This window comes from Corvus kubaryi, unplaced genomic scaffold, assembly GCF_017639235.1.
Source record: "Corvus kubaryi isolate FWS band 111438036 unplaced genomic scaffold, C.kubaryi_AGA036_p1.0 132, whole genome shotgun sequence".
Classification (NCBI taxonomy): Eukaryota; Metazoa; Chordata; class Aves; order Passeriformes; family Corvidae; genus Corvus; species Corvus kubaryi.
This window is the reverse complement of record NW_024580666.1, coordinates 8,522,334-8,549,368: the sequence shown is the minus strand read 5'-3', so window position 1 is coordinate 8,549,368 and position 27,035 is coordinate 8,522,334. Positions and strand designations below refer to the sequence as shown.

At 41.0% G+C, this 27,035-nt stretch overlaps 1 protein-coding gene across 4 annotated transcripts; it reads left to right on the top strand.

Annotated features, from left to right (window-relative positions):
- The first annotated feature begins 2,797 nt into the window (after positions 1–2,797).
- AFG3L2 (AFG3 like matrix AAA peptidase subunit 2) lies at positions 2,798–27,035 on the top strand. 4 transcript variants are annotated; one of them, XM_042031858.1, is made up of 17 exons: positions 2,798–2,966; positions 8,001–8,100; positions 8,570–8,647; positions 9,100–9,215; positions 10,106–10,258; positions 12,453–12,527; positions 13,926–14,050; positions 16,312–16,585; positions 17,140–17,277; positions 18,975–19,128; positions 19,723–19,830; positions 19,970–20,095; positions 21,134–21,244; positions 21,822–21,937; positions 22,883–23,083; positions 24,716–24,910; positions 26,022–27,035. In XM_042031858.1, the coding sequence occupies exons 1-17, from the start codon at positions 2,841–2,843 to the stop codon at positions 26,262–26,264; spliced, it is 2,439 nt and encodes an 812-aa protein (XP_041887792.1). In that variant the 5' UTR covers positions 2,798–2,840; the 3' UTR covers positions 26,265–27,035. The 4 variants fall into 4 exon arrangements, with proteins under 4 accessions (XP_041887792.1, XP_041887822.1, XP_041887813.1 ...); XM_042031888.1 differs by having other exon boundaries at positions 2,799–2,966; positions 8,570–8,638; positions 13,929–14,050; XM_042031879.1 differs by having other exon boundaries at positions 2,799–2,966; positions 8,570–8,638.

Sequence of the window (27,035 nt, the reverse complement as noted above, 5' to 3'; positions counted from 1 at the left end):
GGCGAGCGCGAGCGGCCGCGGGGAGGAGCGCGGGGGCGTGCCCGGGCCGGCGCGCGCGTCACGCGCCTGCGTCACCGCCCCGCCCCTCCCGCGCCCGTGGGAGCGCCGACGCAGCGCACATGCGCAGGAGGCGTGCGGCCGGGCCCGGGGGCAGCCACCCGCAGGGGTCATCCAGCTCCAGCTCCTGGCCCTGCACAGGGCAGCCCCAAGAATCACACCCGTGTGTGTTATCCAAGCGTTATCCAAACGCTTCTCGAACTCTTTTCAGGTTTCGTGCTGTGACCATTCCCCTGGGATCCTGTTCCAGTGCTCAACCACCCTCTGTGTGAAGAACATTTTCCTGATACCCAACCTAAACCTCCCCTGACACAGCTCGCCGTGGAAAGGCACATCCTGAGAAAACAGTTCTGCATTACTCCTGGTCCTCACAAACAAACCTTCACCACTAACTCCTCGGTACAAAGGAGACACAGAGCTCCCGGAGCAGGTCTGGTGCAGAACTACAAATATGATTAAGGAACTGGAGCATCTCTCTCCTGAGGGAGGAAGGGCTGAGGGACCTACACCTGCTCAGCCTCCAGAAGAGATGGCTGAGAGGGGACCTCATCAATGTGTATATATAGAGGGGGGATGCCAAGAGGATGGATCCAGACTCTTGGTGGTGGTGCCAAGCAATAGGACAAGAGCAAATGGGCAGAAACTCATGCACAGGAAGCTCCACCTCAGTATGAGGAAGAACTTGTTTACTGTGTGGGTGACCGACCACTGGAGCAGGTTGCCCAGAGAGATGTGGAGTCTCCCTCACTGGAGATATTCAAGAGCCATCTGGATGCAACCCTGTGCCATGTGCTCTGGGTTGGACTTGAGCAGGGGGGTTGATGACCCACTGTGGTCCCTTCCTTTCCCATTTTGTGATTCTGGGATTCTGTGAGCTACCCGGGTTTTTGTTTAATCAAACCAGGAGTTTTGATTAAACACCCTAATAACAGCTGTGGGGATGACATGCAGCCAGGGACAGCATGTGCAGGGCTGTGCCCAGGGATGAGTGAGTGTTGAGGAATACATGTGAGGCAGTAGCTCCCTTTGCAAGCTGCACATTGAGATGTAGAGGGAGCTCTCGGTGGGAGCCTGAGACAAGAGGCCATGAACTGCCAACCCTTTGGTGGTGCCAGGTGAATGGACACTGGGAGACACAGCAGGAGCAAAGACTCATGAGTAAGAGCAAGATTTGCATGTGGCTTGGTCTGTGGGGGTATAAAAGCCTAGTGGTTCCTTTGCTGGGGGTCCCTTCTCAGAGGCACCAGCTGTGGCTGTTTCTGTGTTACTGCACCATGAATAAATTGCTTTATGGAACGAGACATTTGACACTCTGAGAAACCTGGGGTTGATCCAGTAAGAAAACCTGGCCTGATTGCGTGAGGGGAGTCAAGCGGGGCACCCGTGGGCTCACTGGAGCTGCCCGCTGGAAAGGGGCTCCGGTTCCAGCAGTGAAATTCTCTGGCCTTGGGAATGTGACTGACAGAAAGTCTCATGAATGGTCAGACTGGAATGTTTCCTTAACAGTGGTGACACCAAATGCCTGAATTCACCTAGAAGACTTTGCATGGACACATTCTACAGCAAACACATTGATATGAGATGCCTTACATAGTGGGGCAAAAACAAGAGACAAGTTTCCTTATTTCCCACCTCCAGGCTTTGTAGAACATTACTGTGGAGTAAACCAGCCCTGGCAGTGAGGAAACCTGCCCTTCTCAGTGATGCTGGCCGGGCTGGGCTGGGCTGTGCCCCGCTAACTCACCCGCACCCTTGACTCAGCAAAGGGATCTGGACAAGCTGGAAAGATGGGCTGGGACCAGCGGTATAAGGTTCAACAAGACCAAGTGCTGGGTCCTCCACTTTGGCCACAATAACCCCATGCAGCACTACAGGCTGTGGTCAGAGTGGTTAGAAAATGCCCCAGCAGAAAAGGACCTGGGGGTGCTGGTCAACAAGAGCTGAACATGAGCCAGCAATGTGCCCAGGTGGCCAAGAAGGTCAGTGGCACCCTGGCCTGTATCAGAAACGGTGTGGCCAGCAGGACCAGGGCAGGGATTGTCCCCCTACACTTGGCACTGATGAGGCCACACCTCGAATATTGAGTTCAGTTCTGAGCCCCTCAGTTCAGGACATTGAGGTGCTGGAGAGTGTCCAGAGCAAGGCAACGATGCTGATGAAGGGTCTGGAGCACACGTCCTGTGAGGACACGCGGCTGAGGGAGCTGAGGGTGTTCAGCCTGGAGAAGAGGCGGCTCAGGGGTGACCTTATCGCTCTCTACAACTGCCCGAAAGGAGGGTGTGGCCAGCTGGGGGTCGGTCTCTTCTCTCAGGCAACCAGCGATAGGACGAGAGGACATAACCTCAAGCTGCATCAGCGGAGGTTCAGGTTGGACATTAGGAAGAAATTCTTCACAGAAAGGATGATTAAATATCGGAATGGGCTGCTTAGGGAGGCGGTGTTGTCACTGTCCCTGGAGGTGTTTAAGGAAAGCCTGGACGTGGCACTTAGTGCCATAGTCTAGTTGACGTGGCGGTGTTGGGTCACAGGTTGCATTCGATGATCCCGGCGATCTTTTCCAACCCGACTGATTCCGGGATTCTGTGAAATCCCTCCCCGGGGCGGGCGGGGCTCCGGTGGGTGACGGCGCTGGGCGCGGCCGGATGGCGGCGCCTGACGGCCCTGGGGCGTGGCCTGCGCAGGGGGCGGGGCCGGAGGGCGCCCTTCGGCTGCAGAGGAAATGCACGCGGCGGCGCGGTGACGTCAGGGCCGCGGGCCGGTGGTGACGGCGGGTCCGGGCGGCCATGGCGCACCGGTACCTGCTGCTGGCGCGGGCTGGCGGCTGCCGCCGGGGGCTGCCCGGGGCCCCGCTGCAGCAGCTGCTCTGCGGGAGGGGCCTGCTCGGGGGGGCAAGGCCTTGCCTGGCTCAGGTAAGGAGCGAAGAGGGGGACCGGGGGTGGAGGGAGGGCCGTGGCGGCGGCGGCGGCCGGCCCCGGGGCGGGGAAAGGCGCCCCGCTGCCCGGAGCCGAGAGCGTCTCTCTACTGCTCGCGGCCTTCCCCGGCTCGTCCTCAGCCCGTTCGGAGGACGCCGTCCCGGCCTGCTCGGTACCGGCCCTTCCTGGCGGCGGGGAGCGAGGGCCGGTGGATGGGTGAGTTGGCGGGCTGGAGTGCCGCGCTTCCCGGGCTGGAAGTGGCAGCCGGCTTCGTGCGGGAGAACCTGCGGGCTCCTTCGGCTGCAGGAGAGTTGTCTTGCAGAAGGAAAACAAGGCGACGCCCCAGAGCTGCTGCTGCACCCCGCCAGTATTTAATAGAGTCTTAGAACGTTAACAGTTTGGAAGGGACCTTAAAGATTTTCTCGTCCCAACTTCTCTGCCGTGGACAGGGAACCCCTCCCACTACACCAGGTTGCTCAGAGCCCCATCCAACCTGGCTTTGAACACTGCCAGGGTTGGGGCGTCCACAACTTCTCTGAGCAACCTGTTCCAGTGTCTCACCACCCTCACAGTACATAATTTCTTCCTACTATCTAACTTAATTTCTCCTCTTTCAATTTGTACCCATTACTCCTTATCCTGTCAGTACAGTTCCTGACAGAGTTCCTCTCCAGCTTCTCTGTAGACTCCCTTCAGATACTGTAAGGTTACTATGAGCTCTCCATGCAACTTTCTCTTCTCTAGACTGAGTAGCCCCAACTTTCTCAGCTTCTTTTCATAGAGGAAGGTTCTCGGGTTCCCACTGGTTTCCCAGGTGCTGTGTCCCACCTAACTCCAAAGTTTTTCCATTGCTTTCTCAGGGTGGTGATCTGCATTAGGTGGGTTTATGGCTGTGTGAGAGACTGAAATGTTAACAATTAATGACTGAGCCGTTTGTTTTGGGTGTCAGTGTTCTGGAAAAAAGCCTGGTTGTTTGCATCCTGGGATTGCATGGTGCAGTGGTACCATGGATCTGCACCTACTGTTGTGGTATTAACTGATAAATCATCGTGTCTGTGTGTTCATTCTTAGTGAAATGGCCTTTACTCTCAGCTATTACAAGATGTGTACTACCCTTGTTGACAGCTCTAATGCAGTGGAGGAGTGACAGGCCTATGCTGCTGCTTGGGAAAAGGAAGATGCTTAATTCCTCTGTCTTTCATTGGCATCTTGAGAGGTTTGCTTTGTTTTCCTGTGGCATAGAGTGGTGAACAGCCACACCTTTATAGGAATGAAGCTTATCTCTAGGATAGTGATAATTGTGAGATGAATACAGAGAAGGATGGCAGTAGCTTTGTTCTCAGCATGAATATGTAGTTTGTTTTTAATGATGAATTTGGTTTTGTTTGATCAGAGCTGAACATCATTTCAACAATAAATAAAACACTATCAGCAGTGCTGCTGATATCTCAGGAAGCTAATTTTTGTTTCTTTCAATAAAATTTGATGAGTTCTTATTTGGAATCAATCTTAGGAAGGGGACTTCGTTTACATTCTAGCATCTGGCTTTTTGTGTAGGCAGAAAAATGAGGGTCTTTGTTCCGTAAAAGCCATTACTTTTTTAAATTGGTCTTTCTTTAAGAAAAAGTGAGTAACTTGGAATCATAGAGCCTTAGAAAAGCTTGGGTTGGAAGGGACCTTAAAGATTGTCTCGTTACAACCCCCTTTGCCATGGGCAGGGACACCTCCCACCAGACCAGGTTGCTCAAGGTACCATCTAGTCTCACCCTGAGCGCTTCCAGGTTTAGGGCATCCACAACTTCTCTGAGCAACCTGTTCCAGTGTCTCACCACCTTCTAGGAGTAAAGAATTTCTTCCTGATATCTAATCCAAATCTCTACTCTTTTAGTTTAAAAACATTTACTCTTGTCCTATCACTATTTGCCCATGTAGAAAGCAACTTGCATTAAGTTGAATTTCTTCATCAACTTCTTGTTGTGTGTTGTCCCCTCTGCCCATTATGTTCTTATGTAATATTTTGGTAGCTGTTAGATAATTAAGACTTTCAGCTTAATTTTACTTTGATTTGGAACTTGATAACGGATTCTCTATCCGATTTGTATAGCTCAGCAAGTGGACTTTCTGTTCCTGCTTTGTGTAGCCTCAGTTTTTAAAAAATGGATTGTGCTTACAGAGTTTTTGTAAACTTTTTAAGTAGTTCTGCTTGTGATCTTGGGTTTGCATGGCACTCTGGACTAGTAACATCTTATGGGTTATTTTAATTCTAAAACTGACCTTTGTGTATTTTGCTTATCTAGAACTTAACATTTTAAAAAGTCTTGGTTTTTAGGATGGTGTCACAAGGTTTGTCTGAAAGAAAAAATCAGATTTTTTTTTGTTTTGTTTTACATGCAGTGAAAATTTTTGCCTCTGACTGGGAGACACTTGGCAAGAATTTCCTGGTAGACAGCCCAAAACAGCATCCAGTCAAAATGTGCTCTGCTTGCTTTCTCTCTGTTTAGGCAGTGGGTGTGCTTATATCAGCTAAGCTTGCTGTGGCATTCCCACTGCCAGACAACCCAGGGACAGGCCCCGTATCAGGATCAGTATGATCAGTTTTTGTGCTGATGTTTTACAGAGTTCTTGAATATCTCCAGTGAGAGAGACTCCACAACCTTTCTGGGCAGCCTGTTCCAGTGCTTAGTCACCCACACAGCAAAGACATTCTTCCTCCTATTCAGGGGGAGCTTCCTGTGCATCAGCTTTTGCCCATTGCCTCTTGTCCTTTTGCTCGGCACCACCAATAAGAGCCTGGATCCATCTTCCTGTCACCCTTCCCTCAGATACCTAAAGATGTTAATGAGGTCCCCTCTCAGACGCCTCTTCTTGAGGCAGTCAGGTGACTTACTGATCATGCCATGAAGTTATTTGTTCCTTTTTCTCACAAAGCAACTTCAAAGCACTCAGCTCTCTGCATATTAACTTGACAGGTGACTGTGTGTGTTCATGGAATTTAGGATCTCCAGAGACAATCCAACAAGAATCCCGTTATTCAGGTCTGCCCCAAAGCTCCATCTGCTTATCCTTCTCTCTCGTTCACTTAAACTATAACTTAATTGTGTAGTAAACCCATGCTGGTCTAGCCCAGCCGGGCAATTGGATTTGGCTTACTTTAAGTTTTCTTTTAAACATGAGCAGTTGCTTTATCTTAGTTGGAGTAAAGCTTTCTGAATATTCCAGTCTCTTTGCAAATAAAAAGTAATCTGAATTTGCAGAAGAAGTAAGTCCCTAATTCTTGTGCGTTATGGGAGACCACTGACATAGGAGAAAACCCAGTTGTTTCTTTGAGTTTCATCAGTTGCTGCCACATTCACTGCTGGTATTTGAACTATACATGGTCTGTGGCAAGCTCTTTTACTGCCCACATGGATGCATCCCACTTGCCCTAAAACTTCTAGAAGCACAGATGGAATTGCTCGTGTTGGAGGTCATAGTATATTGGACTTAGTAGTTGGTCTCTCCGTTAGTGTCTCTCCAGACTGTCTGCACTGCACATGCTTCTCATAATCGGTGAAATACCCTCTTGGATTTTCAGTATCAGATTTTATTCAGAGACATGGAGAGGCGCAAAATTAATGGCTTGACCAAGCAGCCCAAGAATTCTTAGCTCAGTCTGCCGCAAAAGCAAGCAATGAGAACATTTTGGTATTCCTCTTGGTTCCAGAGGTGGAACTACAGAGATGCTTGAAATAAGTCTAATGTATTTCATCATTTAAGAAGGGGTGGAGGGGAAGCTCCCAGACAGAAGATTTCAGGAGAGTTAGAGCATTCAGTTAATGATGGCAGCATGCCTAGGGTAGTTCTAGTGTGCAATTGAGTAATCAAAAGTTTCTTTAATATGTAAAAATAGGTTTTGTTTGCAACCACTGTACCTTGGCTATAACACTGAGCTTTCCTTCACAGATGTAGTCCTAGAGGTGTTAGTCCCAGGTGGATGTTTGCTGTCTTGCAAGGATACTCAGAGTCACATTTTCAGGACCTGTTGCTTTTCAGTTAGTGGTGTTTATTTTTTGCATTTTACTATTTCTGTGGCTCTTAAGGTAAATAGCTCCTAATTAAAAAGAACGGAAGACTGAGCACCTTTATGGGGCAGAAGGGAATGGAGACAGAAAGAAAGTCAGTCTGTGGGGAAATCTTGTTATGGATATTTTGTTTCTCAGAAGTGTTGGAAAAGCTTATGAAGGGGATTTTATCTAAAATATGTCCTTATTGAAAAAATTAGGTATGATTTCTCTAATAAAATTGCAGTTTACACTTTCTGAAAGTATTCAGCTACAGTAGCAAAATTTTGTTAAGAATTAATGAGTTTAAATATTTAGACTTCCCTCATTGCACTTAAATGATGAATAACAGTAAACAGCCTTAGGACAAGGTGCTATAGGCTTAGGTTTGTTGTGGTTTTATAACTGGATGTTTACCCACATAGGGCTTTAGGTCTTCTTTTTGAGCTGAGATTCTTCCTCTGTGTTGGTTCCTTAGCTGGATACAAGCATTGTCTGCCATATCCCTTTATTTTGGATTCAAGGAGATCTCTCATGTTCAGAAGCTACAACTTCTTAACTATTTGAAAAAAAGTTGCATATAAAACATGATTCAGCACTGTGTGCATCATGGTTTTACAGTCACAGCTAATGTTGCACTTAAGTATCATTCAGCTGGTATGATGAAATATTTCCCATAGAAATCAATGTGTATTAAATGTTCATAGCTTGTAGTGTTTTCTGCTTGGTTTTTCTCTTTTAATATAGATTGTTTTGTTTGTGTGTGAGATTAAACTCTGTTCTTAACAATGAGAATAAAAATTTCCTTGCTGTAGAATTTACTCATTTGATGAACTTTTATTTTTCCACTGTTGTCTTACTTTCTGGCCCGCAGCAGTTACTACAAGGTCTGTTGTAAAGTAGTCTCTGGCTAGCTGCAAGTCTCTAGTAGAGAGCTTGAAGATTTTCGTGGCATGTTCTTGTTGCTTTATGTTTCTTTTTTGTTTTTCAGCTCTGTGAACAAGTTACTCCTGGAGTTACTGCTGACAGAAGCACTGTCTTGGCAAGTGTAATCGCTGCTTGCAGAAGGCTTTTCTCTCAACCTCCCAAAGGTGACTCTGATTTGTGAAGTGGAGCAGGCTGCTTACATACCTTGCTGAGGACTGCACTCATGTACCATTTAGGTTTATTGTCTGTGGGGAAGGAAGTTCTTGTACTAACCAGCCTTTAATCTTGAGATGGAACATTGGATTTATGGGATTTTTAGGAGCTATTAAAGAATAGTGTGGTTTGCTCAACTTCACACTGTGCAACGGAGCTTTCTGTTGAACTAAGCTTCTCTATCTCTGGTTAAAAGATAGCTTTACTTCAGGTTATTAAATACATGTAGTACTCTCTTGTCAGTGTAGTAGATTTATTTATGGAGACCAGGTAGAGCTTTTCAAGAACAAAGCTGGTTTTGCAGTCTGTATGTTGCTAGCTTCTTTGCTGGTGTATACATTCAGCTTGTGACTACTGAAGTGTGATGACAGAATTGTAGAATAAAAAACAGTTATGAGCTTCTTTCCTCTTTCCTAATAGGATTTGAAAAATACTTTCCAAATGGGAAAAAATCTAATGGAACTAAAGGTATACCTGGAGAAACAAAAGGTAAAAAAGATGCTTGACTTCAGTTCTTTGTGAGATGTGTATTCATTAAATTAGATTTTGGCATAACAATTGTGAGTTTGGGTTTTAGTTTTTTTCTTTATTTTTCAGGGAAGATATTTCTGTACCAGTGTAGTTTAGAAGTGCAAATTTGTATGTTTTTATTATACATGATATGAAAGCAAAATAATGTTAACCTTATGGAACAGTATTTATTTTTATGCTTCTGTTGAAATGCTGTCCCTCACTTATAAGTTAACAGACCTCTCTTCTGGTCGTAATTGTCTCTCTGCCACTTACTGGACTATATAGCTGGTTTTCTATGGAAAATGCTGTTTCTCACATAATCTAATTATTGTAGTATTACAAACTAGTAAATTTTTCAGAACATCTCCTTAATGTAACTAATAAAAAGTAATGTGAGATTGGCATAAGATGTAATGATTTTTTGTTGTTGTTGTTAGAAACGAAGGAAGCTAGTTCCAGACAACCTAGTGGGACTAGTAGTGGAGGAGGTGGCAGTGGTGGAAAAAAAGGTGGCAAGAAAGAAGAAACTAACTGGTGGACCAGATTACAGAAGGTTTTGACTTTAAATTATCTTTCGTTATATTACGGTCTTGTCTTCATGAAATAACCTTGCTTTTTGCTTTAGCCATGTTTTTTGCTTTTTAGGGCCATATTCTGATTGCCTAAATCTTGCTCAAGCCTCCTGTACCAGGCATTTCATAGTAACTGGCTCTAGGTGGCTCCCCACTCCGTGCCTTTCCTGAGTAACTGTTTTGTGCATAACTCCAGAGGCATCTACCTCTGGTTCGGGAATGTTAAGCTGTGTGAATGTGGTTGCCAATAGTCAATATTCTTAGAGTGGAGCCTCAGACCTTTAAAGGCCTTGTGTTTCATTTCAGTGTCAATTTGTAAAACTTTCTGACCACACAATGCCCGTTAAATGTAGTTTGCTCTTACCTGTTCTGACCTTAATGGAATACTTTGTGAGTTTCCTCTTGAAATTTATTGCCATTACCTGTGACATAAATATGATAGCACCTGATAGTACAGTAATATAAAGAATGCTTTTGGTGCACATATTTTTCCTCCTTCTTGTTTGTTTTTTCTTCTGTTAGTTTTTTCCTTTATTTTTTGTCTTGCATGTAGTCCTGGAGACCAAGGATAATTGTTTTAGAATGGAGGCAGAAAGGTCATGCGATTTTTTTCTAAAAGCAGTAGTTTGTAGATCAAAACTGTTCAATTACTGTTTGTAAAACACTTAAAGGTTTACTGTTACTATAATTCCTCAGTTCTAGCTGAAATTACTGAAGTGTGTTCATACAGCAAAACAGACCTTTGTTTGACATTTTCTGTGGCAGCCTTGAGGACAGGGAATCGAAGCCACAAGGAGATACCAGAACCTGTTTGCTATATGCTTACTGTATTACAGACTCTAAAATTTTTTTCCTCCTCTCCATTTCCTAGGGTGACATTCCATGGGATGTCAGGGAGTTTCGGATGTATGTAATTGGAAGTTCTTTTTTCTGGACAATGGTTGTATACTACTTCTTCTTCAGGGTCCCTGGGAGAGAAATCACCTGGAAAGACTTTGTCAACAACTACCTTTCTAAAGGATTGGTGAGTGGGGAAGGGAATCCATATGAAACATCAGAGTGCTGAGGAGGCTTGTTTCTGCCTCCCCACTTACGCTTGTGTTCATGTGTCTGTAGAGTGAGAACTGGCTCAGAGTAATTTTTTGAGTGAGAAAGGGATTAGCTTTCATTTTCATCAGTTCCTAGATCTGATTTCAGGATAGATGGGTGAAGACTTATGTCATTTCAAGAGAGGAGGGAGAATAGCAGCTCAGGACAAAACTTTTGTTGCGTAGCTGTTGTGAATGCTGGTTTGAAGGGGCAGTGTAGCCACGCTCTCTCTGGGTGTGGCTTTTGCAGTACAAGTAAGCTGACTGAATGGCTTAAACAGACAAGCCAGCTGCCTTTGGAAGAAGCTTTCTCCTTACCACTTGCATGAGCCCATCCCTCTGAAAGAAAAGGTTTTCTGCTTGTTTCATGCCTGAAATCAGTTCCTTGGGGAATCTGAGAAGCAGCAGTGAGAACAGAAAGGAGGGGGGTGGGGAATGGAAGAATCCCTTCAAGGACAGTACATTGGCATCCCTTCAAGGGCAGTAAATCAGCCTAACTGTGTTGTAAAGTACCCTCCTCTCTTTGTTTTCTCCTCTCATTTCTTCTTAACCTGGAGCCACTACTGGAGCAATCAATTTTATCATCAATATCTTATCTTTCTGTAGAACTTGGCAGCTTTCCACACTTGGAGTAATAGGTTGGTGATGCCCTGAAGTTCAGGAGATTGTGTCTTGCACAGGCTTTTTCCACTTCAGGAGCCACTAGTTCTTTGCTCTCTTCCCTCCCTGCTTGTAGCCTTGCCTGCAGATTAGGAAAGCTTTGGTTTGGTTTGTCCTCTAGGTTTCAGACCTAGAGGGATTTTCTGTTAACATAGAACTAACCTTCCATTACTTTGGTAAGCTGCTGAACAGGGTGTTTCTTACCTTTCTTTTCTAACTGATCTCTTCAGAGCTGCTCTGTATGCTTTTCCCCTTCTGCCTAGACTGTCTGACAATCTGTCCTGTTTTGAATTGATGATTGTGCACATCTTGTGAAAAAACCCCTTACTGATAAATTTCTGAAGGAGTAAGACAATTAACTCTAAAAAGATTAGTTTAGCTGTTATAATGAACAAAGCCTGAAGCTTCTTTGCAGAAAAGCATTGTGAAAGTAGGCCATTGCACAGAACCAAGTTTCTTGTGTCTTTGTAAGATGTAGTGTGGATATTCAGACAGACTAAATGTGTAGCTATCGAGTGCTACACATTAGTATGTTAGGTTGCCATAGTGGTGGGGAGAAGACTGCACTGCTGGGGTCATGTGCTTTTCAAAACAAAGGGGTTCAGGCAGTGCTGCATGAAATCAGGTTAGTTCTAGAGTGACTTCTTAGCTCATGTTTTGCTTCAATTCTTCTGGAAATGGCCACATGTAGCGAGTTCAGGGAACAACCTTACTAACCTGTGTGCAGCTCAGGCCCAAATACTGGAACCATTGCTGGTTTTAAATGCTTTAAGGATGCTGAAAGCAGTTATTTTATGGGAAGAGGAAGAAGAAGTGGAAAAATCTTTAGTTGACTTGTAAAGAGACCTTGCCAAACCAAAGAAACTAACCATTGGAGGAGACTTGTAAAAGAGAGCTTAATGGTATATATCTGCTAAACCTATAGCACAGTTCTTAGGTTTATATGGTATCTGTTGCCTCAGCTAAATACTTCTTTGTCTGATTGATGTTATTGTGTTTAATATGGTAGCACAGGAAGCCCTTTCTATTCGGGAAAACAGTTGTAAGAGCAAAGTTAAGATTTCCCTCATTTTGCTCAGTTTGCTTTGTTTTGGAAGCTGCTATAAGAGTCTGGAGTCATATAACTTACTGCTTTTGGTGTTGGACCACTGAGACAAGCAAGTATTGTTTAACTATTTCACTGTAAATGATTTTTGCTGAGGCATGCATTGGGTTTTTTCCTTGACAAAAGGGTATGACATCAATCTTTCAATCTCAATTCTGATGTGGCAGTATTCTTTTTTTTCCTGATTACATACATGATTCCTAATGGCAAACTGTAGACTGTGGAACTGTTCTGATACACATGATTAATTTTATTCTGCTAACTGGAAAACAGATTCACATTTGGTATCTGAAGCTCTTAGCTGTGGTGGAAGCGCAGTGACTGTACACTCTTCACTCAGGTTTTGTTCTTTTCTCCTCCTACAGGTGGACAGACTTGAAGTGGTGAACAAGCGCTTTGTTAGAGTTGTCTTTGTTCCTGGAAAGTCTCCTCATGAATGGGTAAACGCTTTTAATACATGTACATGAGACATTAGAAGCAGCAAAACAGTCTTTTTAGGTAAAGTCTGAGGCAGAAACCTGGTCTGGAGCATTAATAATTTCTTAATCTAAAACATATTTTCTGCATTACTGTTACATTATCCTACATTGTGTATTTCTCACTTTACTGTACCAATTGTTTGCCATAGATACCTTTAAACTATGACAAGTAGTTCCTTTCCAGCACTTTGCTCTTTAATACAGATGCTTAAATAGGAAGAGCAAGAAATTGCTGAAGGTTCTGTATTTTTAACTGCTGTTTTCCATCTGCTCAAGAAAATCACAGGCTTAAATGCACATACTTTTGAATCTTTTCTGTTCCAGACTGCTTTTAGCCAGTTAGTTGAGAAAACAAAAAGAAGTGTTGGTTTCCAAAGTACTTATTTCATGGAGTTGCTCTTCTAGTAGCACAGTGAGGAATAGACTAATGCCGGTGGAAGTTTTTCAAAGAATGATACCCAGTGGCAGAGACCAATTAAAAAATAAATAAAATTTTCATAGAAAATGTGGAAAATTCAAAGAAGCATTAGAAAAACTTTATCAGGTTACCTGTTCTTAGGTGGTGGAGCTTTTTTTAGCTGTCTTTCTGAAACAAGGTCTGCGAGTCCCTCCTGGGTAAAGTGAAATCTGCAGCAATTACTTAATCAGTGAGTTTCAGTGTGGCTTATTTATACACCTACTCTTTAGCCCACATACAAGCAGTTGCCTTCATTTCTCAATCAGTTAACTCCTGTTTTTTTCATTTTCAATGTTAGGCTAAGGAGGGGCAAGTCAGGCAGGTCATGGTGCAAAAGGGGAGATTTTCTTGAAAGACCAGATCTCAACACATTTTGAAAGTAATGTCTTGATTTTTTTTTTTTTTTTTTGATCTATGATAAATTTCATGCTGGTTTTTTGTGAAGACAGCTTACTCTAAAGCTAGTATAGACTGCAGAAGTTTTTTTTTAAGAAAAGCAAAAACCTTTCTTAATCAGAAGGGCAGAGACCTTCAGATGAAACAATAAGTTGTATGACTGCTATGTTTCCAGGTTCAGTGCTCTGTATTATTCTGACTATATATCTCCCTTACAAAGATCTGTTTATTACTTCTGTTTTTTTCTGGAGAAAATGCCAGGATTTCCATCTGTTTAAAGTGCCCCAAAACCATTGGGTGTTATCATCTCTGCAGAAGCAATGACAGATACAGTGTATTCACGTTGGGAGGCTTCAGATTTATTGCGTGTCTCTTACATCATTTACACACTTGATAAGGCAACTTAAACTTGGTCCACATTTAACACCTGCACAAGGAATTATCAGACTAGAAGAAGTTGTCTTGTAGTGCAGGTGAAGTTTGCTGATCTCTGCTTTTTTCCCCAGCAGTACGTCTGGTTTAATATCGGTAGTGTGGACACTTTTGAACGGAATCTTGAGACTGTGCAGCAAGATCTGGGAATAGAGGTGGAGAACAGATTGCCTGTAGTCTACTCAACAGAGAGTGATGGGTAAGAAGCTGCTTTAAAAAGTCTCTGGTAAAAAAATGGTTGTGTTTACAGCAAAGTAGATTTGTAATACACACACCTTACGCTTCACTAGGTGGCAGTATTATCAGAATAACAATCAGCTTGGGTTTGAGTGTTAACTGCAAGAGAAGCTGTTCAGTACTTTGTCTATGAAGAAATCCATATCCTCTTACTCTAAATATAGCTTCATATTATATAAATGCTTGTTTACTATAACTCCTTTCTTCATTTAAGCCCTTCCTCCCAGTGACTTTTACTAGAGCAAGAGATAGCCAGGCACAACAGTAGAGCTCCAGAGATGATGCTCATGTAGACTTTTGAACAGAAAAATTATATCATAGAACTACAGTCTATTGGCTGAGATATTCTGGGCATCAATGTCTGCCCAAAAATTCAGCATAAATCAAATTTTGTGGCCTTGGAAAAAAGCAAGAGATTGGTGATTAAGTAGATCACACTAACCTGCCTGTTAGCAGAAACTGGAAGATGTGTCATGCTCTTAATTGTTAAGAAAAATAGTACTGATTTACAGCAGATTTATAGCATTGTTGCTTCCTCATTAGGGAATAATGGCTCTAATACTAGATTTGTGTTCTTTATGTTAGCCTTTTGTAGCTGAATTTTATTGACCTGGACTTTAGAAGATAATAAAAGTGCTTCCCTGATGTATTTTTCCAAATGGCTTAGAAGACAAACATAATATTGTATGCCAAGAACTGGTTTCTTTTTGTTCTAAGTGAACAATTACTCCTGGTGGTGTCTGTGGAATAGGTTTTGTATCATGAGGAAGTTCTGCTTTGGGTGTAGTAGCTCATGTGATTAATGAAAATGGCTTATTTACCGCTTCTGTTGCGTTTTCTTTCTTTGTACTTTGGTGTGTGTGTTTTGGTGTGGGGGTTGGAGGGGAATGTTTTGGTTATTTCTGCAGTGTGTTTTACCAAGCTGCTGCTGCCTGTTGGTCTTGGTGGCAGCAGGAAAAGTGGTGGCCTTAACTGGGCAATCCTGCAACTTCAGGTAGAGGTTCTTATTTCCTTGGTCTACACTGCCTGCCTCATTTTTCTGTTTCTTTATAATGTAGCATGCTCTTAAGGATGGTCCGTAAGTAAACCTGTTGAGCCCTTAAGTAAACAAACCTGGGGAAAAGTGATGGTCAGGGCAGCACAGTGCTTGTGTGAAAAGGCTGCATGTTGGCCTGAGGCTTCTTACAATAGACTGCGAAAAATAGGTCAGTTCCTGTGCCTTCTTCAGCCTTGTACAGACCTTTACTTCCTGAATCCCTCTTTATGACCACAGCTCTGGTCCTTTCTGTTCTTCATGTATATATTGCTCTGCCCCAGGAATGCCACAGGAAACAGGGGGGAGCAGCAGCTACATATAATCAAAGTACTACTGCTCCCTCTTGGATCAGGATCTGCTGAATACCATAGCAGAGGGAAAAAATCCTTCTTTTCCTCTTTATCCCAGAAATGTGGGTTATCAGTAAAGCCTGGAAATCCTGTGCTCACTTATGACTGTGCTTCTTTTCCAGATTTTGTTTTTGCGGAGTGTGTATAGAAAGTCTTGTGAGCTGTTTGTTGAAGCTGTTCCTTTTCACAGAAAAATCTGTACAGTGCTCAGATACTATGATAAAGAGGACTGTGTTAGGGTTTTTGGCTTATACAGAGCTGTGCTAGAAAGCTGGAGGACAATGGACAATGAATAATAAAGAAACCCCCACACCCCAAGAAACCAAAACCCCCCCAAAAAATCTGTAACCTTGAAAAGGAGAATGGAAACATTGAAAGAAGAAAAAAAATGTAAAAAACTTAAAGACCTAAGGGAAGAAGAGCGTGTATTTTGGAGAGAAATTTCTGCTTGAAGTAGTAGCATACGCTGACTGTATGCTATTTAATACAACTTATTTTGAGAACATAACCATTTACATAACTAGTCCTGTAAATATATCTTTGAAAAAACAAACTACTTCTGTTTGTTAGGTAAAGCAATTTTTCTCTGTAAAACTCATCAATGTTACTTGATATGGTTGGTTTCAAAACAAGCAACTATCAATATAACAATTTGTTTTCAAATTTATTTCGGTTGTTTCCCATTTGAACAACCTGCAGAAATACAAACAATTCAAGTTAATTGAGTATTAGTCTTGAATTTATTTGTTTATGATGGAACCAACATCTTTGACATGTTATTTGCAGTGCTGGGTTTTTGTGATGTGTTTTTCTTTTTTTATTTGTTTTTCTCCACAGATCATTTCTCCTGAGTTTGCTGCCTACAATTCTGATTATTGGTTCATTGCTGTACACATTAAGAAGAGGTCCTGCAGGCTTAGGTCGGGCAGGGCGTGGAATGGGTGGACTTTTCAGTGTTGGTGAAACTACAGCCAAAGTCCTTAAGGATGAAATAGATGTTAAATTCAAAGATGTAGCTGGCTGTGAGGAGGCCAAATTAGAGATAATGGAGTTCGTTAACTTCCTGAAAAATCCCAAACAGTATGAGGATCTGGGAGCAAAAATTCCAAAGGTAAGGGAATGATGACTTAGACTTTATTCTTCTAGTAGTCCTCAGTATTCTGAACTGTACTAGGATTGTTTACATATGCAATGCTTTCCAGCTTGTGTATTCTCACATTTAGAAAAAAAATAAATAGGCATTAAGTGTCAGCAGTGTAACTGTGGTGCCAGAAGACTTGCCTTGTGGAATACTTTATCTGTTCACATGGACCCGAAATGATACACATAGAGGTATAGCATCAATCCTGTATATACTTACTACAGAATTGCCTTTTGGCTGTGCTGGCAGGGGAGCCCACCTGATGACACACCTTTCTTTTTCTTGTTTAATAAGTCAGTCAAAGAAAACACTGTTCCTGTAACTCCTAAGACAGCATGGCAGTGTTGTATCTGATTTGCTTTTCCTTTTGCTCGTTTAAGGGAGGGATTAATCTTCTGTTATTTCCCTGCATGATTTTGACTGTGGTGAAAGAAAAGCCAGTGGACTCAATATCATAACATGCTATTTCATAGGCTTAATACTATGTTTTCTTCATGAGGAAAATATACCTGTTTCTCTTGCAGGGGGCAATTCTGACAGGTCCTCCAGGTACTGGGAAAACACTTCTGGCTAAAGCTACAGCTGGAGAAGCCAATGTGCCATTTATCACAGTCAACGGCTCAGAGTTCTTAGAGATGTTTGTTGGTGTGGGTCCAGCACGAGTAAGTCTTTGGCCTTGCTCTTTTCTTTCAGTACTGGCTATTGAAAGGATGTTGTCAGGTTTGGGAGACAAACAGTTTGATTACAGCTGAAGTTCTTTCAGGTTTCTTACAAGTGATGCCAGATGCACATCTAAACACAAAAATCAGAGCTGTATCTTTTATTAAAGTTACTACGGCAGTTCAGAATCTGGTTTCAGGCCATTAAGGATGTGCCTCTTTTCAGGTGCTTAAGAACACAGAACAACACTCTTCAAGCTCTGATCTGAAGTAAATTTAGTAGCTGGATCAGAAATGTGTAGCTTATTTGACCACTGCTATGGGAATGCCTCTTCCTGCTCTAAGTCCTTCCTCTTTCTTTGAAGAAATTTGTTCTGTTTTAGTTTCAAGCTCTTAGCTGTAAGGAGTTTTCTTGGACACACAGATAAACTTCTGGTTGAAATACTAGTCCAGTGACTGATTTCTGGAGATCGGGTGTTTAAAGTAACCAAATATATATATAATACATTTTTGTCCTTTTCTGCCTCAACTGTTTTAAAATAGCTCATTAAAAACACATTAAGTGTTATAAACAAGTTACGGATATTTTATGGTAATAAAAATTTGGGAAAGTATTAGGTATCCTAAAATAATAGTGATACTCAGACTTCTGTTGTCAGTAGATACCTGAAATGCCCCAAAGCAAAGGGACTTAACCTCTCTGTACCAGTCTGTGCAAGTGCTTTTACCCAGTGAAATCTGTTGACACAACTTTGGCTGGGAATCGAGCCTATAGGAAACAACATGAGAGAGTGTTTTACTTTCAGTTCCTATTAATCTATTAAATAAGGCAGTTGTTAGTGATGCTAAATTGATAATTTGTAAATTGGGATGCGCTACAACTAAAACTGCTTACACAGGCTTGGTTTCTTTGGTGGTTTTTTAGCATATATGCGTTACGGAAACCTTTAGTTTCCATAATGCATATACACTAAAAATAGTTGTATGATTCTGGATTTCTTCTTGTTCGAATGAAAAGATAGTTCACTTGAAGCATCTGACACTTGTTGATCTTGTTCCTTCATTGTACTTTTTTCTGGTGACTTTCTGTAGTACAGCCTACTGTCCAAAATTTGCATCTCTTCATGTCTGCTGTACATTTTTTGTCATCAGAGAAGCCTTCTCTAATTGCATCACTAATGTATAAAGTAGTAGAGCTCTGAGCTGCATATAATTCCTACTCAGGTCAAAATTCGTCCATTAATTTTTCATTTCCTGTTTGCTCCAGTTCGATTCCTCAGTTGTAGATCTGTTGACTCACTGAACTGGTTTTAATGAGGTCCGTCTGATACATTTGCAAGCAGAGCAACATTGCTATGTTGCATCTGAAAGTCAAGTCAGATTGTGCTGCAACTACCACAGTAGTTAGGTAATGCCTTGTTTAAAATATGAAAGTCTAAAAAAAATTTCAGCTATCTACTCAATTCATGAATATTTTTTCCAGACTTCTAGAAGTTAATTTAACTTCCAAATGAATATTTTGAGGGGAATTAAGTAGCTTATCACTGCCGTGAGAGCTGACTGAAGGCTTTGGAATGCTTGTTCAAAGCCATGTCCAGTTATAGGGATATTGTTACTGATGTGCCTCTTCCCCTCCTCCCCACCCCCCAACTTGAAAGAGTTACAAAGCAGTCTGATGCCTTCTCTGTTCTTTTGTTAAGGTTAGAGACTTATTTGCTCTGGCTCGTAAAAATGCCCCATGCATTCTCTTCATTGATGAAATAGATGCAGTAGGGAGGAAGAGAGGAAGGGGCAACTTTGGAGGACAGAGTGAACAAGAGAACACACTCAATCAGCTTTTAGTAGAAATGGATGGTGAGTATTTAATGTCTAATACCACATTATAATAACAAGGATATTGGAAAGAACTAATACGCTTGTTCAGACCTGCTAACCAAGATTTGGATTCTAGCTTAAATCCAAATGGTGTCTGTTTCCTTGTTTCCTAAAATAAAGAATGGTGACTCATTTTGCTGCAGCCTGGTGTTGTACTAAAATTCATTCAGAGACAAAGAACCCTCATTCTGTATCTCCTAACTCTTTGTTGTAGTTGAATAGGCCAAAAAATTCTTCGCAATAAGACCAGTCTGTCTGTAAAAAAATACAGCTAGCCATGCTGGTTCTGCAATTTCCTGAGCAGTTAATCTATTATTGTATTTTGAAGATAAAGCAGGATTTGATATAGTACTTCACAGAGCAGAGCCCAAGGCCATTTTCTTGCTTGTTACGTGAAGCCGGACAATGCAGCAATAAATAGAAATATTTTCAGCTTTAAGATAATTTGTTTAAACTGTCAGTTCTTACATGACCCTGTAAAGTGGACAGTCTTTATTTCTGTTTTTTGGTTTGGTTTTTTTTCACAGAAATTATATTTACACAGCTTTTCTCTTTATCACTTTTCTTTAACAGGATTTAATACAACCACAAATGTAGTCATTTTGGCAGGTACTAACAGGCCAGATATTTTAGACCCAGCTCTGATGAGACCAGGACGCTTTGACAGGCAGATTTACATTGGTAAGTTTGCCTGGGAGCCTGTGTCATCCTGTGTTTGTAGAATACTGCGGAAGTCACTGCAGCTATGTAACTTTCTTGCACACATTCAATTTGAATATGTATGTGTGTGAAAAGTAAAACCATGTATTTTATTTTAAAGGACCCCCAGATATAAAAGGAAGAGCATCCATTTTCAAAGTTCACCTTAGACCTCTGAAATTAGACGCTGTCTTAAATAAAGATAACCTAGCAAGAAAGCTTGCATCACTAACACCTGGGTTTTCTGGTAAGTGACTCCTAATGCCACTGTTCTCCATTTACTATTTCAGCTGTAGATGTTTGACTTCCCTACTAATTCTGGTTTTCTTGCACCTGATCTTTTGGATGGCCTTTTATTTCGTTGTATTTACTGGCACAGCCTGAAATTCTCTTTGCCTGTTTGAGCAATTAGGCAGTTTCTGAGGGTTTCAAGTTTTGTCAGCTTTAGTCAGGGTGGCATGAAAAGGCAGTTTCTTCTGTCTTCAGTACAAGCAATTGGGAGGTTTCTTATTGTTATCACTTGTGTGTGTGTTCTTCCTTCATTTGTCCTGTCCTTTGTTGCATTCTTGGAGACTTCTAGAGAAGACCTGGGTTTTGTGGAGTTTATGTGCCTATTCTTTAGGGGAATTTATGTTTCTGGATGTAAAACCCAAAAAACAGTGCAGAATTCAACTACTGGTCAACACAGATTTTAAATGAATTACATTATAAGCAAGTAATGAGAGTTTTCACATCCATCCTAATTCAACACTTGTGAATTCTTCACTGGTGTTTGGTCTGTATAAAACTGGTTTTCTGAGATTTGATTGTCAATGTTTCTGGCAGCTACAGTGATGATGTTTAAACCAAGTTATCTCTGCAAGTAGTGTTAACAAAAAGTGGAGGCTTGAAATCAGTAATGTGAAAGGATATCTTCTAGAGATATGCCAATATCTGAGCTATACTGAATTCACATATAGGAAATGCATGCAGCTAAATATACAGTAGTTTAAGTATAATCTGTTGCAGACAGAAAAGGAAGGTGGGATGTGTCAAACAAGTACTTCAGTGGTAATAAACTCTATTTGTTGGCTGTCTACCTGTGAGAAACATCCTAAAGCCTATAACTATAGTACATGCATTTAAATATATCTTGAATAATTAAGCTATTTCAGAGTACATTACCTTTAATTTTCAAGTTCGGTGAGAGTTTATAGCAAACTAGTTATAGATAAGGTTATCTTTATGCTAAACTCAGAGAAAATTGTTGAAAAGGATCAGTAATTCTTGCCTTCTCTGCTTTTAGGTGCTGATATTGCTAATGTCTGTAATGAAGCTGCTTTAATTGCTGCAAGGCATCTCTCAGATGCTATAAACCAAAAGCATTTTGAGCAAGCAATTGAAAGAGTTATTGGAGGTAGGTGAATTGCATCAATTTTTTCTCAAAAATTGTAATGTGGCAGGCAACTTCCTTTTTTATATGTTTAGGAAGCCATGCTTTGAATCTTTGTCCTGTTCTTCAAGGGGGATTTTTTCCTCTCCCAAACACATCTGAGATTTAGAAAAGAACTATCCTGTCTGTATTGCTGACTTCTGTAATAGAGAAAGGGGTACAAAGAGAAATTTCATCAGGACGCTTCTGTAATTTCTTCAAACTGGCAAGAGGAAAAGCTGTTCGGATTTAGGGATGCTTTTAACTGCTGCTAGCCTGAAATAGTCCAGAAAAGATTTTTAAAGTGCAAATGTTTTATTTAAATATTTGAATATTCTTAAGAACTTACTTTCAAACTAGAAAGTTTAATGAAGGACAAGGTTACAGTGAAACCTGAAAGATGCAAATTTCTAAAAGTTGCAAGTTCAGGGTTTTTTTAAACTTTTTCCATAGATCATATGCATGGCCTACTAAGTATTGCTCACCATCTTTCCAAATGAGGTAAAGGATTTCAGAGGAGAAAGGTGTGTCTGAAACTACTAATAAAATTTATTTTACAAAGGTTTGGAAAAGAAAACTCAAGTACTCCAGCCAGAGGAGAAAAAGACAGTAGCATATCACGAGGCAGGGCATGCAGTTGCTGGGTGGTTTTTGGAACATGCTGACCCACTGTTGAAGGTAAGATGGCTAATTTGAACTTGTAATTTTAACAGTAGTGTGGACAACATCTTTTTCTTTGTGGTTTCTTTTGCCCCCTAACATTAAGAAGATATTAAAATATATAATCTTAAAAAAAGCAGTGCAAGTGTGTCAATTTTAGAGTACATTTTGGTTAATTTCTTGTAACTTTCTTAACTGTTTTCTGACTTAGCTGTTACATGGGTAGTATAAATGTCCTTTGAAAATGAGAGACCTGATCTTCCCATGAGTCTGCCTGCCTTGATAGCTGCTTTTTCTCTGAGGCTTTCAGTACAGATCAGTAGTTTAAGTTAGTCTTACCAGGTTACACAGGTATACTTCAGGAATATAAGTATAAAAAGGGTAAATTTCAGTTTCAATTTGCTTTCTTTTGGGTTCACAGCTTGACAAGTTGAATGTAAAGGAAAAAGCACCAAATCTCCCAACTTACTTTAACATTCATAGTTTTGCATAGCTGTGTTTTTAATCTCATCTCAGGCTTAAAATTAATTTTGTACAATTTATTGCTGGAAGAAAGGTCATTAGTAAATGTGAAAACTCCTTAAACTGTTCAGAATGCTAGAGATGGAAAAATGCTATGTCTGTTACAGAGTATATAATGCCCAATACATAACTCTCAAGGAATTGTGGGTTTTAATTAAAATAGTACTTTGAAAATATCATACAGTTTTTAGAGAAGATATGACAGTGGTCTTACCTTTCTTTTCCAGATATTCTAGTAGTTGTCATCCCAGTTTAGAGCTAGCCAGGGCTTTTAGGGATAAAACACATTGGGGGCAAAACTGTAAGTGGAAATAATGTCTGAATTATACCTCAAGGGTGAGTATGGTGTAGGTTGTGGTATTAAAAAGTAAGTCAAACTGAAGAATGCTTTTTGGTTTTTAACACTGGTCAGTTGTAGCATTCTGTTAATGTCGATTGTAGGTATCTATTATTCCACGTGGTAAAGGACTGGGTTACGCTCAGTATTTGCCCAAAGAACAGTATCTTTATACCAAAGAGCAGCTACTGGACAGAATGTGCATGACTCTGGGAGGACGCGTGTCTGAGCAAATCTTCTTTGGACGAATTACAACTGGTGCCCAAGATGACTTGAAGAAGGTGACCCAGAGTGCATATGCTCAGGTATGGGCTTAAGTGAGACTTTTTTCTTTCCTTTACTGCGTTCTTTATTTCCAACCTAACTAATATTTTGATATGATGCAGTTTCATCAGGTACTTCCTTCAAAAGCCTAGTTTCAGAAAACACTGCATGAATAAACATCGTGGTGTTGTTTAGAGATGCTGATGACTCAAGTATTTTATTTCAGTCTCACAACAGCAATCCATGCATTAGGCTTTGATTACTGCCCTACATCTGCCCACAGGGACATAACGTGTTGCAGTTGGATCCGATTGGATTCAATTACATGTGGAAATTGTATACTTTTTTTAAAATGGAGTTTAGTGCTCAGATTTGATCATATCATCCTACATTTACAATTGCCCAGTGTGAAGATTCAGTTTGGATTCACACCTGAAATCCAGACAACCTTGTATTAAAGCACTATTTGGTGTCAGCTAAGGCTATGGGAATTAAGACATCAGTTTGTGTTTGTATCGTATTAACTAATGTAGATGAGTAATTTAAAATCTTACCAATGCAGTGACTCACCTAAGTGTAGCTGTGTGCTACACACAGGTGTGTTACTACATTTCCTGCATCAGCACAAAAGATGTTATCTCATAAGACACTCATAAGGTGAGCAAGAGACATTTTGGAGTATACTTATCTTCCCCTGCACACTTATCCCCAAATCCCACCTACTTCCTGGTCTCAGGTGTGCTTCTTGTAGCCTTAGTTCTGGAAGTGAATGTGTAGTAATATCCTGTTAATTCTGTGGGATCTTCAGTGACTCTTGTTCAATTTTAAATTTAAAAATTAAGTCTACTTACAGACTTTTGCACATGTTAACCAAAAAAAATTATCAAACTTTTCTTAAGGAAGCAGGTTAAAATGCTTGGCTCTAATGGTGAGATCTCTTTGAGTTCTGAATAGTCGTTGTCATACCTATGTGGATCTTGCTAGACTGAGAAGTGCTGCTTTAGTAACCATCGAATTGATAGTAGCCATGGAGTCAATAAATAAATAGCAGTTTGAACTTGCTTCTGCCTCTGTTGGAGCAAAATGCAACTTAAAACATCCATATTTGGCAACTGGACAAGTCAGTATTCAGTACTGAGGCAAGCAAGATAAGAATTGTTTTCACATTTGTAGAGGAGTGTTTTGGGATGAGGAATAGCATATGATTTTTGAACTTGATAGAAAAAAATCTTCAAGACCCTCTACTTTAGTACTTACGTCACCTTATCTTTATGGGTGAATAGAATATGCTAAACTTCAGAAGTATTTTGAATGGCAAAACACATTTCTGGTAAAGGAGAAGAGTTTTACTGCTTAAGGAAGGCAGAAGTGTTTTTTGTGTAATATCTTAGTATTTAAACAGCAAAGCAGTATGCATACCACTAGTAACTACTTTGAAATGGTGTTATTTGTGTCCTTCACTTTAATCAATAAAAAGAAATAAGTGAAAGCCAACACATGTCTGTTAACTTAGGTAGACTTGAGTTTTCAGGGAAGGGTTGATGTTACAGGAAAAGATTAGGTTATAGCAAAATTACTTCTTCCTTTCCTTTTTGTTGGCCATATTTTACATCAACATACACTAAAATCTTGCTGTCTCTCCTTTGTTTATTTGATTTTTTTTTTTCCTTCAGATTGTTCAGTTTGGTATGAATGAAAAAGTGGGGCAGATTTCCTTTGATCTCCCTCGTCAAGGAGACATGGTCTTAGAGAAACCTTACAGCGAGGCAACTGCCAGGTTGATAGACGAAGAGGTGCGGTCGCTAATTAACATTGCCTATGAAAGGACATTAAAACTTCTGACTGAGAAGAAAGCAGAAGTGGAGAAGGTGAGCATTACAGTATTTTTAGCCACTGAGTTCCAGATGGTAAGCCAAAATCTGAATTGAACGGAATTAGATTTAAAATAGTGACTATATAAGTATATGAGGAGGTTTGCTCAAAACCCACTTGATGTAATCTTGAGAATGTGTCACAAGACTTAAGTAAATACAAACTTCATTTGTGTTGGAACACCTCTGAGCATATCACAAGCATGATTTAGCATCCCTCCTTGCTTATGTGGTCAATATTCAGTTGGAAAGTTGGAGGGAAGAGTCTGCCTACTAACGTAGGGTTTAGTAGATGTAATAGACAAATAAAAAACTTAAAAACCCAAAGACGATAATACCAGGACCCCAATCTTTTGGGCTAAAAGAAGCCCTTGTAAGCAGGGACGTTCATATGACTTCTTTTTTCTGAGTTCCTTTTGAATGTTAATAAAAATATCTTTGGCTTCTTCTGTTCCTGTCCCTTGGCTGCTTGTGAGCTGCCTCACTGCAGCCGATATGTGCAGCTTGTGCATATTCTCTTTCTTCATGCCACAAAACCTGATACAGCAAAAGGATAATTTTCTAGAATAGGCATCCAGTAGGCTTACTGACAAGCCATAAATCCTGTTGTAGCAGGTCAGCATCCTGAAAGAGATCACTGAATGTGGTTCGTGCTGAACAATGAGCTCACTGACCCAAGGCTGCAAACTACCCTGGTACAGTATTCACACATTGGTATTTTATGGTGCTCTTTCGCTTGTAACACAACAGCAGCCTGACTGAGCCATCCCCATTGGAACACTTGTTTTCATCTGTAGCTTAATGTCTTGCATCAGGAGCTTTTTGGCAGAAGTGGAAAGCTGCTGCTCTTAAGCAACAATAAAAGCAGTAGTGACCCACAGTGAGGGCACTTTGCTTAATCTTAAAAGCAGGATTAAAAATAAGATTGTATTTGTTCTCCCTAAGTGCTCAAGGGGGAGAAGACTCTTGTATCTGGTGAACTCTGAACAACCTGTTTTTTCTATCAAAGTTAATCAATGCCAAGTTAACTGCCTTAACAAACTCTTCTAAACAGGACAGCCATCTTAGGTATTTTATATGTGTGACATAACTTGCTGTGCTATTCCAGGTTGCCCTGCGACTACTGGAGAAGGAAGTGCTTGACAAAAGTGACATGCTAGACTTGCTTGGCCCAAGACCATTTGCAGAAAAGTCTACTTATGAAGAATTTGTGGAAGGTACAGGAAGTTTGGATGAGGATACTTCACTACCAGAAGGCCTTAAAGACTGGAACAAAGAGCGTGAAAAAGAAAAAGAGGAGACAACAGATGAACAGGTCGCTAGGCAGATCAGAGGAGGGATGCCATTTTAACTGTGAAGTGTGTGCCCCCGTTGACTTGAGCTCTGGAAGAGAAACAAACTCACCTAGTTTGTACTTCAAAACGAAAAATATTTATTCAGCCAAACTGTATTAGGGATGGGTGGAGGAGTGATCTCTTGGGATGAGATAAGGATGTTTTGCTTCCGATGTACATGTGTGAGATCCTCAGTTCACTGGTAAAAGGTGGTCATCTTTCGTTTGTCAGCTGGAGAAGCATACATGGGATTTGAGCTGCAGTGGAACGCCAGAACCGAGCCTCTCAAGCTTTGAAACAGTTCAGATTCATGCACAAACTTTGTGGCACTGGTCTTTTTTTTTTTTTTTTTTTTTCTCCAATCGTCTGTAAGCTTACAAAAATCAAAGGGTTTTTTGATTATTTATCTAAACTATACCTGTATGTGACCTGTTTCCAAAAAGAAAAAGAATCATACAAAATACTTAGTCAAATGTGAAAGTCTGGTTGTACAAAGTACTAGCTTTGCAAAACTATCAGCTCTTTCATCTGACCCTTTCCCCTTCACATCATTTTGATTTTAGAGTTTGTCTACAGAGAACTGCCATGTATGTTGACAGTGAAACTGGACACTTGCTTAAATATATTAAAATGTACTCATGGTTCAGTGTCTTAAATTAAGTCTGAAACTGTTTGGCTCCTGCAGTTTTACCAGTCAGTTTTTTACAGAGTTCTGTAAAATATTGAACATATGAATGTGTTGTGTAAATACAGTTTGAGTCAATAAAAACAGTACTTTTCTGAACAAA